The sequence below is a fragment of the Camelus dromedarius genome, chromosome 12 (genome assembly GCF_036321535.1).
Source record: "Camelus dromedarius isolate mCamDro1 chromosome 12, mCamDro1.pat, whole genome shotgun sequence".
Classification (NCBI taxonomy): Eukaryota; Metazoa; Chordata; class Mammalia; order Artiodactyla; family Camelidae; genus Camelus; species Camelus dromedarius.
This window is the reverse complement of record NC_087447.1, coordinates 45,434,757-45,455,784: the sequence shown is the minus strand read 5'-3', so window position 1 is coordinate 45,455,784 and position 21,028 is coordinate 45,434,757. Positions and strand designations below refer to the sequence as shown.

At 36.9% G+C, this 21,028-nt stretch overlaps 2 protein-coding genes across 2 annotated transcripts; both read right to left on the bottom strand.

Moving 5' to 3' along the window:
* Nucleotides 1-4,367: 4,367 nt before the first annotated feature.
* On the bottom strand, nucleotides 4,368-5,311 carry LOC105098019 (olfactory receptor 51V1). Its single transcript, XM_010990643.3, is given in 2 exon segments — nucleotides 4,368-4,726; nucleotides 4,729-5,311. Coding segments are annotated over 2 exon segments (942 nt in total).
* A 12,934-nt stretch (nucleotides 5,312-18,245) lies between these two features.
* On the bottom strand, nucleotides 18,246-19,761 carry LOC105097953 (hemoglobin subunit beta). The gene is made up of 3 exons (XM_010990588.3): nucleotides 19,601-19,761; nucleotides 19,249-19,471; nucleotides 18,246-18,500 (listed from the first exon to the last, which is right to left on the bottom strand). Exons 1-3 carry the CDS (start codon nucleotides 19,690-19,692, stop codon nucleotides 18,372-18,374), a joined length of 444 nt encoding a protein of 147 aa, XP_010988890.1. The 5' UTR covers nucleotides 19,693-19,761; the 3' UTR covers nucleotides 18,246-18,371.
* Between the last annotated feature and the right edge of the window lie 1,267 nt (nucleotides 19,762-21,028).

The following is a 21,028-nucleotide window of genomic DNA, read 5'->3' as shown; positions in this document are numbered from 1 at the left end:
TTTTATACATTTCTGTTCTGTCTTTAATTTTATTATTTTATTCCCAAATCTACAAATTAATCATAAAGATAGTTTATTTAGGCTGGAAAGATAAATTGTAGTTTTTCTATGATGTGTGTGTGTATGTGTGTGCGTATGTGTTTCAGTAGTGGGAGGTAGAGTGTTCATCAGCAGAAACATTTTTACTTTCACTTTCCACTTTTTATAGAAACTGTCAGTTGAAAGGTCTTATGTTTCTTGGAATATTGATAACAGTTGTATGCAGGCGAGAAGGGTAAGATGACTTTACTCGTTCTTTGTTCTAACTGACACCCATTTCCATCAGTGAAGCGAATGGCAGTTTTTTAATTCCCTGCTGCTAATTTTGGTTGGGATAGAGATGACGTATCCTTTTTTTTTGTGATTCAGTTATGTTCCTTTTGGTTCTTTAATCGTGATTTCTTACTCTTTTTTCCTTTACTACCAAGCCTCAAAATAATTCCTTCCACCTCCAAGCATTTTCCCTACCGCAAAATTAACACTTTCCCAAACTACTTTTAAGCCTGTTTCCATGCACTTTCAAATATTACTTTTAATTCCTCAGTTGGGAATATGTAATTCAAAGGGTCTTGAACCTATTCTCACTATTTTACAGCATTGGGGTTGATTCTCTTTTTTAATTTGGTGTGTATGTAGTTTGGGGTTGGGGGTATTATCAGTGTTTCACTAACTATAGGCTACCACTCCCCAACCTTCCTTCCCTGCACAGTCTTTGTTCTGGTGTGGATTCTGGAGCTGACACTAAAATTTGGAATTGTCTATTTCTCTATATATGAAAATATAAGTGGTTAAATTTACCCTTCTTGTTGATCTCTATGAGTTGAGGAGAGAGGAGGAAATGTGTAGACATATTCAGAAATATATCACTACCATTATCTCCCAGGTTGCCAGTAGCTTCCCTCAAAATTGAGAAGAGAAATCAGCTATCTTCTAGATCCCTGTGTTGCTGTTGAAATTAGCAGTGCCATTCTGCTCTCTGATCCTGGAGATACAAGCTGTTTGTTTACTTATGCATTCATCTTCTTTTTGAAGCTATTAGTGTGTTCTCTCTACTCCCATATTTTGTATTAAAATTGAAAAGTATATGCCTAGAATAACTTTTTCTTTTTTTAAATAACTGGTGAATCAATATTAATATCTTGTTATTAATCAAAGTACACAGTTTGCATTAGGGTTCACTCTTTCTGTTTACTGTTCCATGGTTTTGACAAATACATAATGTCATATACTCACCATTACAGTATTATACAGAATGCTTTTACTGCCCTAAAAATCCCCTGTGCTCCACCTATCCATTCCTCCATCCTTCTCCTTGAAACCCTTGCAACCACTGATCTTTATAGTTTTCCTATAGTTTGGCCTCTCCAGAATGTTATGTGGTTGAAATCATATAAATATGTAGTCAGAATGGCTTCTGTCACTTAGTAAAATGTGTTTAAGTTTCTTTCATGTCTTTTCACAGCTTGATAGCTCTCTCTCTAATCAAATATCATTGCAGTGTATAGATGTACCACAGTTTGCTTATCCAGTCATCTTAGTTGCTTTCAATTTCTGGTGATTACAAATAAAGCTGCTATAAACTTGTCTCTGTGTGGATGTAAGTTTCAGTTCATTTGGGTAAAATATCTAAGAGTGCAGTTGTTTGTTTTACATGGTAAAGCTATGTTTAGTTTTGTAAGAAACTGCAAAATTTTCGATCAGAGTGGCTGTACTATTTTGCATTTCCACCAGCAATGAATGAGATTCCTGTTGATCCACATCTTCACCAGAGTCGTTGTCAGGGTTTTGGATTTTAGCCATTGTAATAAGGTGTGTAGTGGTATCTCCTTGTTTTAGCTTGAAATTCCCTAATGAAAAATGATATTGAGCATTTTTTCATGTGTTTATTACTATTTATATATCTTCTTTGGTGAAGTGTCTGTTCAGATCTTTTGCCCACTTTTTAACTGAGTTGGTTATTTCCTAATTGTTGAGTTTTAAACGTTCTTTGCATTTGGATACAAGACCTTTATCAGATATGTATTTTGCAAATACTTCCTGCCAGTCTGTGGCTGACCTTTTTATTCTCTTAACTTACTACAATATTTTATATATAATATATACACACACATATATATGTAATATAACATATGTATTATTTTTTAACTGGGTACTTGGTGGATACTCTTAATTTGGACTTGTGTTCTTTTATTATTTGTTCTAGGAAAAGTCTTGTATAATTTCTTAATAAATTCTTCCTATATTTTTATCCTTTCTGTCTTTCTAGAACTCCTATTAGTAAAATTCTGGTGTTCTTGGTTTGACCCCTTATATGGTTTTTTTCTCCCAGTCCCCTATTTATCACTTTTGCTCTGCTTTCTTAATTCTGTCTCCTAAGACTTCTATTGATTTTTCTTTCATCTTTCATATTGTTGTTCAATTTACAAATAATCTTTTCTGTTCTCTAATTGTTTCCTATTAATAGTATTCTGTTCTTATATCAAGGATCTAATATTACTGAATATCTCATTAAGAAAATTATGGACTTGTTTTCTTTTCATATCTTAATGCCTACTCTGAATAAACTCTGCTCCATACAGTTAATTTTCTAGTTTAAAATTTATTTTGGATATGTGGTTTTTTACTGGTGGGTTTAATCACACTCCTGGTAATCCTTGGCTGTCCATTCATATTTCATGGTGAGGGACCAAAGATCTATTAGAGATTCCTATGAATATGGTGGGATTTGTTATCTGATTAGTTATGTGTCGGGCAGATGAGGAAGGAGCCCACCCAATTCAGTGAGTAATAGTCAAATACCAATATCTGTTATTCTTTTGTATTGAGACAGTTTTTACAGAGAATAATTCTATAATTGCCTGACTATGGAGTATCAGTCTGGTTAGCACTTTAGGAGATGAATGGGAGAAATGGGAGAAATGTGTCCATGGACTTCAGCATTCAACATGTATTATTTTACATAATCTCTCTCTTTTATATATGATACGTCACTCCTGGCATTCTTTGTCTTCTATGCCCCTCTATCTGGGTCATATTTGATCAGTTACTACAGAGAACAATCATTTTGATTGAATTAGAAAGGAGTGGGTTTCTGAATACTTTAGTTAGGAAAACTTACACAGATGTTCACCTTTTCTACCACTCTCAGTCCCACCCCTTACCAGTACTTTATAAGAAATATGGGTGCTTTTCCAGGATTGTCCTATGCAGATAGTTTTCTTCTCATTTGTATCTCCTTCTGTAGGCACCTAGACTTCAGATTTATTTATCCTGTTTCATCATTTAAGAATACTATCTAAAATTTCTGTATTTATAAAATTGGTTTTCATATACATTATTATTTTCTCTCACAGTGCCTCTGTGTACTTCTGTAGTTTCAGTTGATTATAGCAAGTGACAGAAATAAAAACGTTTATTCACTTGCCAGGTGTACCTGTAAACTGACACTTTCATACTCCTTAAATTTGTCTTTTATTATTAACATAAGCACAGAAAGGTCCATAAATAAAGATACAGCTAGATTAAATACCACAAAAATAACAAAAGCTTATAACAAATACCCTGTCCAAGAAAGAGAATACTACCAGCATCCCAAACACTAATATTAAATCTTTCAAGTCTATTTAATGACAAAGTTTTTATAGACCTGGGAAAATTAGGAGGTAGAGTGTACAGTGAGCATTCACCTGTGGATTTATTATCAGCAGATTATTTTTACTAAAAACATATCCTTAATATGATGGTCCATATTACTTTATATTATAGAACATCTTTATCATTTTAGAAAAATTCTATTGGAAAATTCGGCCCATACAATCATCACAATATTTCTGTGAGTTGGGTATTTTCCTCATTTTGAAGATTAATTAACTGGATCTCAGAGAACTGAAGTAGCTTCAAGTTACCCACTTTTGAAACTGAAAGACCAACTCTTCAAATCTAGCTTCATTGTACTTTACTTTCAGAGAAAGTGCTTGAAAATACACTCTGGGCACATTAACTAGTTTCATACTTTCTTGACTATGGTCATGCTTATGACATGACCTACATATGTCTTGTTTTATACAAATCAGCAGTTGGTAGGGTATTTATGGAATGCTTCAGATCGAGTCTCCAACCTCCATCCCTAACAACAACCCACTTCCAGGACATAGGTTAAAATGGGGTTTATTTGTAGGTGAATCTCTGATTACAGTTAAAGTGTGTTCCAAAATCAAGAACTATGGGCTCAGAGGTAAAGCTCTAATTCTAATCAAAGTTATTTTTTGTATTGATAATTCTGTGTTTATTTTTGTTGTTGCTGTTTTGTTTTTGAAAACCAAAGTATCTCAATATATTTTCAGAGAAAAGAGTCTGAGCATTCTGCTACGAATCTGTTGTGTCTTGACACTGTAGATGATGGGGTTCATCAAAGGTGGGAAAAGGATGTAGATGTTGCCCATAAGGACATGAACCACTGGGGACAGATGCTTGCCGAAACGGTGCACCATTGTTAGGCTAATGATAGGGATGTAGAACACAAGGACAGCACAAAGGTGGGAGATGCAGGTCTGAAATGACTTACGCCGCTCCTCCCGAGAGGCGATTGCCAGCACTGACTTAAGAATCAGGACATAGGAGAAGAGAATAAGAACAGCATCCAACAATAGTGTGCAAATGACGAGCATGAGGGCATAGTAGCTATTGATCGGATGTCTGAGCAGGCTAGGCGGAGAAGGTCCTGGTGTAGGCAGAATGAGTGAGAGAGGATGTGGGCACGGCAGTAATGGAAGCATTTCAAACGGATGATAGGGGGTGTAATAAAGAGGAAACTCCTACCTAATATGGTGAGCCCAATTTTGATAATTCTGAAATTAGTCAGGATGGAGGAATAACGCAGTGGATTGCAAATTGCAACATACCGGTCAAAGGCCATAGTAAGAAGAACAGAGGACTCCATGAAGGAAAGACCATGGATGAAATAAGACTGGGCAATGCAGAAATCCAGGCTGATCTCTCAAATGACTCCCCACAGGATCCCTAGCACTGTGTGCACAGTGGACAGCCCCATGCACAAGTCAGTGACAGCCAGCATGGCCAGAAAGAAGAACATGGGTTGGTGCAGGCTCGGCTCAGTCCAGATTACACAGAGTACCATGCAATTCCCCAAAAGCACCATAGCATAGATGGTGGAGAAGGGAATGGAGATCCAGGGGTATTGTTGCTCCAGACCAGAAAATCCACTGAGAAGGAAGGAGGAGGTATTCATGCTAGGGCTTACTGGAACAATCATTCTGGAACTGACGTAATTTTTCTCGGCAGCAAGAAAGTATTTTTCAAGGGAACGCTCCAATTTCAGAAGAGTTAGATGGAATTTCTTAGTAAACAAAATTACGCTAAAAGTTAATTAACTTTAGAGGCATATTATCTGCTGGCTGGAAGACAATGGTGTTCTCCTGATGTCATTTATGAGCCATTGTTTATCCACTGGCAGAGGACAGAGATATCCTTAGAAGCCACCTGTAAAAAATGAATAGACAAGAGTAGGAAACTCATTTTCAGAAAGGATATTTTGCCTGGGACATTTTCCCAGGGATGCTGGTGAGATGATGTACCTGTAAAATCAAGAGCTAAAATTCTCAAAAGAATTATGTTTTCACCTTCCAATTCATTAATCATTTAAAGTGAAGGATCATATTTGACCTTTAAGAATCCAAATTCCACTTAAGTAGTTTCTTGGCACCCGTAATTTTCCATTTTGTGCTGTCTCAAAGTGCATTTTTCCACCAAATAGTACTTAGTGAAGATAATCCTGTTTTCTCCCACTCCGAATGTTGTAGCCAACAATTACAATTTTCTACCTTGGTGATAAGCAGAGAGGAATATTTATGCATGAGACCTTTGGCAAATGATTTCCCACAAGAGCTCTGTTCCCGTGAGATTTCAACTCGTTTGTGCTCTTATGACTGAAATTTAGATTAAAGACATTCAGCCTCTGACATCAGCCCAGTGTTCTCCACTCATTAATTCATTCATGTCATCAGATGGTTAAATATTCACTTATTAAGCATTTATTGAAAGGATGAGCAGTTATCTTCTCTTCCTTTGGACTTGTCATTCTTAAGATCAGAAGGCTAATGTCAAAAGCTAAGTGTAGAATGTTTAAAAGTTCTCGTATTGATTGGCTTCTTCTTCACATTGTTTTTGTGATTTGAGTTCTGGCCCTGGAAGTCATCATATAAGATTTAAAGGCTCTTATAATATAGGCAGGTGTTTAATAAAAGTCCATACTGATTTTTGTGTTTGATTTAATTATTCCATCATATTGAAGTACCTTCAGATTCTGGCTTCAATTTGTGACCAAATCTCCATCTTTGTCATACTAGCCTCACCAAGCAGCTCCTCAGGCTGAACATACCCTTAATACCTGTCAGATCTCTTCTAGGAGACTATCCATTTTTATTTCTTTCCCTGAGCCCCTTTCAACATTAGATAACTTAGCTTACTCTTTTTAGTACATTTTCTTCCGTGAATTCTTGGAGATTCTTTGCCCTTGGAGGGAAAAATGTGTTAGCCCTGAATGCTTATATTTTTCAAATCTGCCATTGTTCTTTCTTTTTTCATGAGATTTTTCTCCTTATGTTCTCTCTTCCTATGATGTTCCTCCCCATCTTCTCCCCAACTCCTTTCTTCTCTTTCTGAAGCAATCTTGTATTTTCCTTCTGCATCTGAACCATCACTTTTCAGAACGCCCCTTAACAAAGACAGATTTTCTCCACATACCTATTACTTGGTAATACATCTTTATCTTTATATGACTTATTCAATTTATAATTTGATATTCATTAGCCAGCTTATTTGACAGTGTTTCTGTTACAAACTGAATTTCCCTGAAAATGGGTACAGTGTCAATTTTTACTTACTCTGCTAGTCTGAAACTTTACAATGCTACATCCTTTCCTCTCCTGTGATTTTATATTCATAGATGTACTTATCTACTTGATATCTACATGTGCATATTTAATTTAAAAATTAGAATTATGACAATCAAATATTTGATTTTCCCCAGAAACAAATTATCTATTTCTTCCTAATAGCATAAAATGACTCCATCAGTCACACAATTGCTTAAGAAAACTCTTGAGTCATTCTTGATTTTTCTCTTCTCTTTCCTCCCCTGTCCATCAAATCCTTCATCAATTTCTATCATTTCCACTCTAAAACATATCCTGAGTCTGCTCACTTTTCACTTATACACCCATAAACTGCCGATATCTTGGTTCATAAACACCATCATTTATCTATTGCTTGGTTATTGTAATAATTTAACAGCTAGTATAATTGTTTTTGTACTTGCTGCCTAAGAATGTATTTTTCCCAGAGAAACCATACTGCGTGTCTACAAACATCTACTAGATCATATAAGTCCTTGAAAAAACACTCCGATGGATTCTCATTGCTCTTAAAATAAAATATAAATTATTTATCATGGTCAGAAAACTTTATATAACCTGGCCCATCCTCCTCTACTTCTACATCATAGACCATTGTTACCTTCACGCCCTAATCACTAGGCATCTTTCTCTTCTTCAAAACAAAGTAAGAGTATCCCTGTCTCAGGATTATTGTCCTTGATCTTTTATCTGCTTAGAATTAGCTACTCCAAGTATTTATACAAAAGCTCCCTTAATCACCCAGGTTTCAGTTCAGTGTTGCTTCTTCAGAAGGATTTTTGTAACCCCACCACTATTTCTCCCATTCTCTCAAATAAGTTACTCTCTTTGCAATACCCTGCTTTGTATTTATACCACTAATTATATGCTGACTGCCCGTTCTATCTATTGGAAGTACTAGAAGACCTGGAGTCAAGTCTGGTTTGGGCTCACTGATATATAAACTGAAGTGTAGCGTAGAGTGGGCATTTATCAAATAATTGCTAGATTAATGAATTAATCTATGAAATAATAGCTGTACCATTACAGAGGTATAAAAACAAGATAAAAGCAAAAGTGTTGCAAAAATGCAGAGACCTGAACACTCATGTCTTAAAGTATACATCTGATCCTTGCTGACCACACACTATCAATCTGGTGTCATCATATGTAAGATGTATATTTTTATTGACATATAAAACAAGAATATAGGAATTATTGCTGACTTTGGTCATAGCACTCAGAATTCAAATATGATTTCAACCATGCCCAGACATATAGGCTAGGTTCTGGGATTGATGACAAAAGATGCAAACATTCTGTGAATGTAGACCTTCACTGAAAGCATATACTCTCCTTTGAGTTTTTCAGACTAGCCACAAATGTTAATGGTGCCGCCCCAGAGAATATCAGTCATATAGCAATAGAAGAGCAATACATGCTGGAGAATTTTTTAAATTTTGCTTTGGTATATGGGATGGGATTTGGGAGAGGATAGTGTTGAGAGACTAATAAATGAGGATTCCAAGAGGAAAGTATTCAGATATGTCAAATGCTCTACCCTACCTGTACTAAAAAAAAAAAAAAAAAAAAAGACCCACCATTTCCTAAAACATCATGCTGTGCTATGTGACCACCCCAAAGTCAGTGTGCATAATACTTCTTTCTGAATTTCTAGCAATCAGAGCAATGCCTGGCATAAAATAAATAATTGGAGAGGACAAGCAACAGTGAATTTCAGTCTAAAGTGATGCTAGGATTATGGTATTCCCTCTGTGTACTTTTTTGGGAATGTGGATTTGGAAGTGTGTAATCAAATTAAACAGAATATTTTTTCCAGGGAAGGCTTTTCTCATGTTCTCCGATTCAGACTGACCAACATGTTCAGACACTCCTGTCTTTTTTTCTGCCCTTTGGAGCTGATTCCCTATGTGATTACTTGCTGACTTTTTCAGATTAGATAGAATAATGACCAACAGTACTTGCTTACTGTAAAGGCATAGAAGAACAGTGTAGGGTCTGAAAGTCAGTATCTTTATAACTACAATGAATACAAATTATCTGTTTTCCAGGACAGTCCAGATTTTTCTTGTACTTCAGCAAAATTATTTAATGGTGCTCACACAAGACCTGCTTTGAACAATACACGATGTTGTCCATCTTCTATAGACAATTCCTCTAATGTTCCCATCTGGAAACCAGCAGAGGGCAGAAGCAGGCCATGGATTTTTCCCTTTCGTCAAAGATACATAAAGCAGGTTTGTTTCAGAAATAAATAAATAGAACCGAGGCCAAGCCTCTAAGGGTTTTGGCATGAATGAAAAGATACGAACTTTCTATAAGGCTACTCTGAAGAGCTGGTATTTAGGTGTTCTAAATATGCTTGCCTCAGAGACAGAATGTTCACGCCAAATACAGAATGAGCTAAAATTTCCAGTTTATATGAATAGTTACAACCATTCATTTTCTGAATGCTTTCCTTTATTATATATTATTTGTGTGTGTGTGTATGTGTGTGTGTGTATATATATAATATATATATATATATATATATATATGTATTTATTTTACATATTACAATGTTGAACAATGATTATCCAAAATTTAGAAGCATGATAAAAACTTATATTGCATGATGCATCTAACTGGCCATCTGGTTGTTGAGAAGTTTTTAGCAGGATTTGTATGATTTGATTAGACATAAATTATCTTTCTTAAGGGAATTTATTGATTTTGTTTTAATACTTTCCCTATATTTAAGAAAATGTGAGACAACTTAGTAAAAACCAGATGTCATCAAATTACAAATACTGAATGAAAGTTGAAAACCAAGCCGAAAAATATACAAGTCGTGACAACTAAATCTATCTTTAATTATACTAAAGTAACCAGTTAAATTTTCAGTCTAAATACTGAAAGTGTTACACACTTTTAAAATTGTTCCCAAAAAATTACAGACTAGGCCAAGACAAGTAATTCAGTTTCTTCATTTCAAGATAAAGAGACTTGTAGGGACTTTCTAAGAAATTGAGTACCAAAATCTATACTGCTAGACTCCAGGCCCAATTACTGTCGAAGCATTTCTATGACTTCAGTGAAAATGAGACAGGAAGAGGGCAGGGCACAGCCATTCAAGGAATGCTACAGCAGTTAACATCAAAAAGGTGAAAGATTCAACCCCCAGGAGGCTCAGGATGGTGGGAGATCTGACGTCTAGCAGATCTTGGGCTTCATTATGCGCCCATTGTAATATATTAACATGGTGACTAACACGCCCACAGGCACCATGGCAGTCCCAAGGCTAGCCACAAAAGGTCAAAGAGTGGGAAATGGCCAACTTCCTGGGAATCCCAGCCCCTTCCCTAGACTAGTTAGACTGGTCCTTCCACTTATTAGCATATGAAGCCACTGAGCCCATAAAAACTGGCAACATGATGCCTCCCGGCTGCTGCTCCCTCTCTCCCTCTTCGGAGATGCCCACACTCTGTCTATGGAGTGTGTACCTATGCCCTGCCCACTTCCTGTCTCAAAACCACCAAGAATCACCATCTCCATCGCTTCTCCTGCTCTCTGATCCTCACATAGAGAAGAATAGCTTTGCCAGTAACTACAACAAAACATTGTCACATTAAATCAGTAAGGTCTTCAGAAAGAAACCTAGAAAATGTATGGATATTAAGTAAATTTTTATTTACATCTAGAATGAAGATTTGAATTATTCAGAGAAATTCATATTACCATGATCATCTTTACCTGCTTGATAATGAAAATTTGAATTCATATGCTGCCATTAATTTCCAGTTTTACCCTCCTCTAAAAGAGGATATAAGGAGAAGTAAATTAGTCCTTCAGATTTGCCTGTTTTATCCCCAAATGAGAGAGCCCTACTTTGCTGAGAATGGAGTCTAGGCCCAGATGACTGGTTAATGCAGAGGTAATTGTGTCCCCAGAGCATAGAAGAAAATATTGGGGTTTTTTAAATAACTTTTTCCTTTATTACAAAAAAAATTAATAGAAGTACTAAAGATTGAACCCAGGACCTCATGCATGCTAAGCACATGCTCTGCCACTGAGCTATACCCTCCCCCCTATTTTTTTTTGAAAATACACTGTGTGCCAGCATATGTGTCCAAGCTCTATAGTAAGGATCACAGCAAAAAAAAAAAAAAAAAAAAAAAAAGAGTGCTCAGAATAACAGACTTTAGAGAGATTAGTGGGTAATAATCTGGTGTGATATCTACTGTGCACTTTTAATGCATATCTGTGTGCTATGGAAACACAGATGAAAACCACAGCTAAAGAGTTTCAGAAGGAGAGAAGTGTCAGGAAAATAGTACAAAAACAAAAAAGTACAGACATACCTCAGTGATATTGTGGGTTCAGGTCCAGACCACCATAATAAAGCAAAATCATAATAAAAGGAGTCACACAATTTTTTTGGCTTCCCAGTGCATATAAATTTATATTCATACTATACTGTATATTAAGTGCCCAATAACATTGTGTCTAAAAAACCGTATATATTCCTTAATTTAAAAATACTTAATCGGTAAATCATCTGAGCCTTCAGCGAGTCATAATCTTTTTGCTGGTGGAGGGTCTTGCCTTGATATTGATGACTGCTGACTGATCAGGGTGGTGGTTGCTGAAGGTTAGGGTGGTGGTTGCTGAAGGTTGGGGTTGGCTGTGGCAGTTTCTTAAAGTAAGACAGGATGAAGTTTGTCACATTGATTGACTCTTCCTTTCATGAACGATTTCTCTGTAGCCTACAATGCTGTTTGACAGTGTTTTACCCACAGTAGAACTTCTTTCAAAATTACAGTCATTCCTCTCAAACCCTGCCACTGCTTCATCAACTAAGTTTATCTAATATTCTAAATCCTTTGTTATCTTTTCAACAATCTTCACAAGCGTCTTCACCAGGAGAAAATTCCATCTCAATAAACCAATTTCTTTGCTCATCCATAAGAAGCAACTCCTCATCCTTTAAAGTTTTATCATGAGATTGCAGCACATCAGTACCGTCTTTGGCTTCCACTCCTAATTCTAGTTCACTTGCTATTTCCATCACATCTGCAGTTACTTCCTCCACTGAAACCTGGAACCCCTCAAAGTCATCCATGAGGGTTAGAATCAGCTTCTTCCAAACTTCTATTCTTCTTGATATTTTTGACTTCATTCCATGAATCACAAATGTTCTTCGTGACATCTAGAATTGTGAAACTTTTCCAAAAAGTCTTCAGTTTACTTTGCACAGATCCATCAGAAGAGTTAAAGTCTATGGCAGCTATAGCCTTGTGAATGTATTTCTGAAATAACAAGGCTTGAAAGTCAAAAGTACTCCTTGATCCATGGGCTACAGAATGGCTACTGTGTTAGCAGGCATGAAATCAGCATTAATCTCATTGTACATCTCCATCAGAACTCTTGGGTGACCAGGTGTATTGTCAGTAATATTTTGAAAGAAATTGTTTTCTGTATAGTAGGTCTCAACAGTGGGCTTAAATATTCAGTAGGCCATGTTGTCCAACAGATGTGCTGTCATCCAAGTTTTGTTGTTCCATTTATAGAGATCAGGAGCAGAAGATTTACCATAATTCTTAAGGGCCCTAGAATTTTTGGAATGTTAAAATAGTACTGTCTTCAACTTAAAGTCACCAGCTTCATTAGCCCCCAACAAGAGAGTCAGCCTGTCCTTTGAAGCTTTGAAGCCAGGCATTACCTTCTCCTCTCTAGTTATAAAACACCTAGATGGCATCTCCTCCCAAATTTTGCATCTATACTGAAAATCCGTTGTTTAGGATAGCCACCTTCATTCATTATCAGCTAAATCTTCTAGATAACTTGCTACTCCATCAGAACTTGCTGCTTCACCTTGCACTTTTATGTCATGGAGATGGCTTCTTCCCTTAAACCCCATGAACCAACTTCTCCTAGCTTCAGACTTTCCTTCTGCAGCTTCCTGATTTCTTTCATCCTTCATAGAATGAAAGAGAGTTACAGCTTTGCTCTGGATTAGGCTTTAATTAAGAGAATGTTGGAGGTGGTTTGATCTTCTACCCAGACCACTGTGGGCTGTTTTCAAACACCTTTTTATCATCAGACATTTTTCACCTCTGATTTGACCTCCTAAAACATTTGACTTAAAAATGATTCCTTACCTTGTTGATTCTAGAGACACATCGCAATTCAACTTTCTTCTAGACCTGGATCTTGTTAACATGACTGCCTTGCTGTTGTTCAGGTCTGTTAAAAATAAGCTTCAAAATTCCTACTGTTCAATATTGCCATCCCAGCCTGAGATCTTTGACATTTATGAGGAGATGTTAAATGAGTCAACTCACTGCTTGTAAATTATGACCTAGCATAAACTATTGGTAAGAGTCAAAATTGTGAAGTCACTTTCTGTTGAGGTTTTTTTTTTTTGCTCCCCCGCTGAATATAAAGACTACACATTTATATACCAAATTATTATATTTCACTATGATCTATTTCTTGGTTTTCAATTTATTCTGCTATCTGACTTGTATATTAATAATCCTATTCTAATATGCTGTACGAATGGAGAAAAGTAAAGCAATTTTAGATAAACCAAAACTAGCAAAAGTATTTCCAACAAATAAAAGTAATATTAAGCATGTTCAGGAAAAAGGAAAATGATTTTAAGGGGAAGGCTAGTAATGAAAGAATGTATGTAAAACAATATGTAAGTAATTACAAATATTTCTTCATTGCTTGAAGTATTAACAGAAAATTTAGGGGCTAAAACAACAAAATATTCAAAACATATAACAAGAAGGATAGGTTGGAAAGGGGAAAAAAATGGAGATAAAGTGTTCTAATTCCACTGTATTATCTTGGAAAAGAGAAAAATGACAAATCGATGTTTATATCTGAGAAATCAAGGATGCAGTTGTAATTATTGAAATGTATTTGTTTTTTGTTTTGTGTGATATATTTCATAAAAATTGTCAGAACATTCCAAAATGACATAAAACAAAATCTAGATAAATGGAAACATGTGTTATCTTAATGGATAGTACAACTCAGTATAGTAAAGATTTCTTTTCTCCCCAAATGTGTCTCTAAATGCAAGGTAATCTCACTCAGATCACCAACTAAGTTGTTCAAAGAAATTGTCATTTAGAATACAGATGCATTCTAAATGTACATGAAAGAATAATTTAGAAAGAATACATTAGATATTTAGACATACTATAGAATCATAGTTTAAAATAAATATTTAAAAAATATGATACTGATAGAAGAATTAACAAACAAAACAATGGAACATACAGAGAGTTCAGAAATAGATCTATATGTGTCTGGGGACCTGAGTAGTGGCAAAAGTGACACTGACAAGCAAAAGAATACATTGATTAGTAGATGATATTTGGAAAAACCATTCACTACTTGAAGAAAAGCAAAGCTGTATTCCTATCACCCTCTATATGCAAAACAGAATTTCAAGTAAAGTACAAACCTAAAAGTTAAAGTAAATTGACAACAGAATGTTAAGAGAAAAAAGTGTTCGTGTTTAAATAGTAGGGAAAGAAATCTTAACCCAGATTGCCAGCTACAAAGAATGAAAGGAAAATTAATCACTTCAATTCAGTGAATGATACCACAGAGTTAACACAGAGATGACAACCTAGAAACACATTTTAACATTAACAATCAATTAAAAGAAAACTTAAAATTTATCAAAAGATAGGACAATAATTAAAAATTGAAAAAATTATATGAATAGGTGATTGACACACAGCCTGAATTGCCCAGAAGAGAATTAGATGATCCTTAAAGTAGTAATTAGATAAATTTTAATTTTAAAAAAGTTTAATATCACTTTGCATTCCTAAGGAGGAAACATTAGAAAGTTGAACAAATCAAGTGTTGGATGGGTAATGTTAATAGGAATATAAACTGTATACACAGTTTTTGAAAGCTCTCTGCCAATATTAACAAATTAAGTATAAATCAATGTTATGATGAAGCAGTGCCACCGTAGTTATACTACACAGGCTATTTGGTTTCCTGTAAAAGAATACATTAAAGGATGTTCATTTTATTGATGCTTATGTTGGTGGAAAAGGGGACATCCTCACACTTCCTCCTAAGGGAAGTGGCTAAATGAAGCACAATAAATGGATACTATTTTTGCAACTCTGAAAACCAGTCTACTGAATTTTCATGTAATAAGTTGAATGAGGAAAACAAGCTAAAATGAGATTTTATAGGAAAATACAATTTGTGTAAATTAAAATGCAAAAAAATTATGTATTTTACAAGAGTACATGAACAGTTTTTAGATAATTTAAAAGTGATAACGTAAGGATGAAGGATAAATGGAAAAAATAAAATAAAACAAAACCTTTTATAAAGTGGTGTTGAAAATCTGCTACAAAGTAAGAGTATCATGAACTAACTCTGTGCTTGAATTTCAGCATTATTATCATTATGCTCATCACTGAGACAAAAACAGTAGAAGTAATGTAAGTAATCTTTCTGTTGGATATGGGAGCATGAGAAATATACCCCTTTTGTTTGCCCAGTGTGTGAATAAGTTGAAAAATATATCAAACTCATACAGAGGAGAGAGTATTAATCCAAACAATTATAAAGTCTGCCCTCCTTCTTCTACTGAAGAAGCCTCTAAACCTACTTTATCATAAGCCTCTAAACACTACTTAATCATTTGCTAGTTCTAATCGGAATTTTCTTACATATTGCCCTACTTTCTTCAAGTGACACAAGTACCTACTGTCTGCCACGTGTGTCAGTGATCGATATATTGTTTCAAATCTAAATTCACTTTTAATTGCCCATCCTGTGATAATGGAGGTGGACTCTGATAAAAGTTCTTTTCCAGTTGGCACAATGTTAACTTTGGTCAGTAGAGTGTTCTGGACAGGCACTTGTGGAGTAAGGGGACTCTCCTTCTAGTTCTGGTGTGATTCTCTAGGCAGGACCTTGCATCCTCTCTGCTTTTATAGCACCATGCCATGGTAAGGTGTTCAGCTTCTCCAGGGCCAGGTTCCCATGGCACATGTGGCTTTGCAGCAGAGGACGCCAAAGGCAGCACCTCCTGTGAGTGGCTCCCTCTGGCACCCCCTTGGGTAACTCTGTAGTCAGTGTTGCTTCTCTAGAATTTTCTCATAAATTATTTAACCCCCAGGTAGTTTCATAGGAAGATCTGAGATGCAGTTCCTCCACATGGTGGCTCCCTGGCACCCTGGGGAGCAGATTTTCAATGAGTGCTGTAGACAGAGCACTTCCCAGTGCTTATGCATCTCCTTTGCAGCCTCAGTTTTTTTCCAGCCATCCCTTGAGCTTTGGGCATGCCCTCTCTCAAGAGGTCCCAGGAAAAAGACCTCTCTCACACTGTTCCTTCTGTGAGTGTTCTGTCTCAGTATCTGGGACAGTGACTGTTTCCTGTGTCTTCAGAGGAAGTCTACTCTTCTACTCTTAGAGTTTTAGAGTCCTCTTTACTCCTTGTTAGTCAGTCTTAGTTAGTCCTTGTCTCCAGTCTCCTGTTATAATGAACAATGTGCTTTCAGTCTCCCAGCTGGACGCCAACTGATACATTCAGTTGTGCTATTCAGTAATGAACAAATCACACAGATCCCTGTACATAAGAGGTTGGGGATGGGGTGTGGGGAACATGGATGGTATCAGACAAGAAATAATATTCCTGGTTATGATTTTTCTCTTTAATGAGACAATTCTTTCAGGCATCATCATCAATATGAATGATGCTACCTCTACACCCTTACTATTCATGATAATGGTAACAAAAATACTACTTAGATTACATTTGCTGAGCCTTGTGTCAGGCATTGTGGAGTGCCAGGTATTGCAATAAACTTTTTTGTACACTTTATCTAATTTTATCTTTACAATCACACCATAGGAATGATATATATCATTTGAGGTATTTTACAGATAAGAAAAATGAAGTTCAGCAAAATTAGCTGATCTTTCACAAGGTCAGAGCTAATAAGTAGTAATAGTGTGTGCAGTCTAGGCTATCTGATTTCAAAATTATGTTCTAAACTATTAGCAGGACAAGCATCTCATGCATGATGACTACATTGTATCCTCTTGTCCACAGTGTTCACCAAACTTCATATTCATATTTTAGTTCTGTTCTATTCTTTTCTATTCCATTCCATTCCATTCCAGGCAGTTTTGCTTTAATTGTCTTGAAATTCTCAGAATACCAAGCACATTATTCATCAGTGACTTCGCATATGCTATCCTCCCTTTCCTTTTTTATTTTTTCTCCTCTGTCTAAAAGTATCTACTTTATCATTCATTTCATATCACAGGCTTCACCCTCTGATCTCGTAGTCCTGTACACACTCATTTATAGTCACATATTAGATGCATTACCTTTAGAATCAAAATTGGGATTCAGGACGGGACAAGGACTGCTTGAAGTTCACCTATTATTTCCAGAATGAAGCATCCATGTAGGTGACTATTGAATGAGAAAATGAAATTGGCATGTGTTGCTGCTGGTAACACTATGCTAATGACTACAAGGGCAGAGACGCCATCAGAGGCAGGATAAGGAAGAGAGCAGACCTCCAATCACTTCCCAGATGTGGATGCTAAAGCATCCTGAGCGGATGGGACTCCATCTGATGTAGGTGCATGAAGTGATTACAAGACAGCAGTGAGTATCCAGCCTCAAAAGCCCCTTTTTACATTCTCTTCAGTCCTATATTTTTCACAGTATGAGTAATCCCCTCCTTCCAATACAGACGGGGAAGGGTTCAATGGAAGAGGTAGCAAAGCTACCTCCCTCTGCTCTCTGTTCTTCATGCAGATCTTTATAAGATGACAGAGGAAACTAGAATGAGTGGTCAGGGGAAGTGGAGCAATGGGAGCAGTAAAGCACATAAGGAAAAATCTTAGAAGAACAGTGGTGTCTTTAGGCAGAAGAACTTAACAGATTTAGGGCTGTGAGATTCCAGACAATTAAAGAGACATTTACAAGGAAGGCTAAATAAAATAATTGATTTCAATAAAACATAGCAATAATCTTAACTCCCAAATCAAGCCTCAACTTGAATCCGTTTCTAACAGAAAGTAAGAATAAACAGCAAGGTGTGTTTCCCCCTTGATATTAGCTATTTACAACCTTTCTTTTACACTCCTTTCATGGAGTCCAAGATACAAATGTATTTTCCCAAGGTCTCTACTAGCCCTGTGTTTCTTTATGTCCTAAGTGCCTTGCCCTCCCATGTGCCCATCTAAGTGAGAGTCACAGAAATTATTGAAATACACCAGTGCAATGAAAATAAATGTTTTTATTAGACAGAGGCCAGATGCTCAAAATTCTTCATAAGTTTTTCCAGATTCAGTTTTTGGGCTCTGAGGACAAGTAAGCCCTTCATGGAAATCAGGAAAGGAAGCTTAGTGGTATCTGTGGGCCAGGGCATTGGCCACACCCGCCACCACCTTCTGATAGGCAGCCTGCAGGTCCGGGGTGAATTCCTTGCCAAAGTGACGAGCCAGCACAACCACCAGCACGTTGCCCAGGAGCTGTGTGGAAGAGATAAGAAGCAAGGGCGTGGTTAGCAGAGGGAGCAGAGGGACCCGGCTTGGACTCAGAGTATTTCAGTCTCATCCCAAGCTGTGCCCCTAAATATAAGCGGAACGATCGCCGAAGTGCAGAGGTTGCTCTTGATGTGAGTCCCCCACCATCAGCCTGAATTTATATTTAGAAATGTTTCTCCCTTTCTGCCTTAATTCCGAACTTAAGTCATCATTGTTGTCCTTTAGAACCATGTGAAGAAGCAACACTACTTTTTATCCTGCTTGCTTTGAAAGGAAGAGATAAGGGAGGAAACTGTTCAGTAACATTCCTGAAGTGGATTAAAAGAAGGTTTTTTTAATTAAACACTCAAAAAGTTTAATTTTAAAAAGAAAGAAGACATTGCAGAGAACAAACAGGAAAACAAGAATGAATGAGGTGGGGGAGGGTGTAGCTCAGTGGTAGAGTACGTGTAAAAGGTTCTGGGTTCAATTCCCTGTACCTCCATTAAAAAAAAATAAATAAACCAATTACCTCCCCTGCTACCTTGAGGGGAAAAAAAAAATGAACAAGAGGAAACGATGTTGAGCAAAGAGGGTAAAAGAAACCAGATGGTTCTGAGGAGCCCACAGTGATATTACCAGAATATCTCTTTTCCATTCTGAACTGCATCCTGCCATTCAGCCCTCCCCCGTGACACGAGCTGGACCATAAAAAAGGGGAAGAAGGGGAACATTGAGGGTCCCATGGACTCACCCTAAAGTTCTCAGGGTCCACGTGCAGCTTGTCACAGTGCAGCTCGCTCAGCTTAGCATAGGTGCCCTTGAGGTTGTCGAGATGATTCAGGCCATCACCAAAGGAGTTTAGCACCTTACTGCCATGGGCCTTCACTTTAGGGTTGTTCATGACAGCATCAGCAGTGGACAGGTCCCCAAAGGACTCAAAGAACCTCCGAGTCCAGGGGTAGACAACCAGCAGCCTAAGGGGTGAAACAGCCCAGGGGACGGAGGGAGTCAGTGCCTGTCAGAAACTCCGGGGACTGCTCTGTCTCCACATGCTCAGCTTCCAGTCCCTCTCCTTAAGCCTACCTCGTAAGCTGGATACCAACCTGCCCAGGGCCTCACCGCCAACTTCGTCCACCTTCACCTTGCTCCACAGGCCATGGACTGCATTCTTCTCGTCACCAGACAAATGCACCATGGTGTCTGTTTGTGTGGTTGCTAGTGAACACGGTTGTGTCAGAAGCAAGTGTAAGCAGCAGCTGGACCTGCTCTTCCTTTTATGCCCAGCCCTGCCTCCTGCCCGCCCTGCTTCTGGGAGCAGATTGGCTCAGGCCAGGGTGTGGTTCCGAAGGATGAGGCTTGAAGGATGACAGTCATACCCTGCCTTGGCATTCCTGGCACTGACCTCAGACATTCAGCCCCCTCTGTGCGTATCTTCAGGTCCCATCCCAGCAATACCACTTACTACGAAAATCATCTTCCTTGGCAACTTGACTTGTACAATTTTTAGAATCACAGTTTGGTAATCTCTTAGAGACTGGCTCCTTAATTTTCTTAATACACAAATGAAGAATCCAAGGTCCAGAAAGCGGAAGGGATTTGCCCCCCTGTGGTTCAACTTAAGACTATACGGATGGGTTGGTATATATATAACTGAATCACTTTGCTGTACACCTGAAACTGACATTGTAAATTGACTACACATCTCTAAAAATGTAAGAATAAAAAATAATTAAAAGACAGAAAAAACAGAAACAAAACAAAACAAAAATAAAGACGATATGAAATTGTCTCCTGTGCCTTGAGAAAACATGAAATAATCACAAGGACAGCATGAATAAAGCCTGTGCCTCAGTTCTAAGTATGTATAGACTCTTGGCTTGGATTAAATCCTCCTTATAAGAAAACAAATATTCATGCATTCATTCACTTATTCATTCATTTTTTTCTTAAACTTAGTCATATGACCAAATAAATGACGATAGAAAAGTAGAATAAATATGAATCAAGAGTGTCCTGTGAAATAGTTACTCCATTCCATGTGGGGATCCACAGATTAAAAACACTCTCTCAATGTAGTAAGAAATACAAATAAGTAAAAATCAAATACTAAAATACTAAAAACCCGATTTTTAGTGACATCGAGGGAAGCAGTGTTTTCAAAGGCTAACCAGGGACATAGAACATGTTTCTTCCTGGACTGACCTGGGAAAGGGTCTGGGAGAGCTTAGAATTTTCTCTGTGATTTAAAATGAGGGGTAGAAATGTGGAAAGGCATTCCAGCTTTGCCTCAGATTATTTCTTTTTCTCCCTGAGGTCGCTAAGAATGCTGTGTTTGTTATAATTTCTTTTTTTTTTTAACATTTTTTATTGATTTATAATCATTTTACAATGTTGTGTCAAATTCCAGTGTTCAGCACAATTTTTCAGTTATTCATGGACATATATATAATTTCTTTTATTTAAATTTGTCACCCATAATCCTATTTTCTCTCTATATTTTTGTTTGTTTAAACTTTCTTTTACTAAAATTT

Coding starts and splice junctions, on each gene's coding strand:
- LOC105097953 (XM_010990588.3), bottom strand. CDS start 19,692: ATGGTGCATTTGTCTGGTGACGAGAAGAATGCAGTCCATGGCCTGTGG. Junction 19,472..19,600: donor GGCGGTGAGGCCCTGGGCAG/GTTGGTATCCAG, acceptor TTCACCCCTTAG/GCTGCTGGTTGTCTACCCCT. Junction 18,501..19,248: donor TGGACCCTGAGAACTTTAGG/GTGAGTCCATGG, acceptor TCTTCCACACAG/CTCCTGGGCAACGTGCTGGT.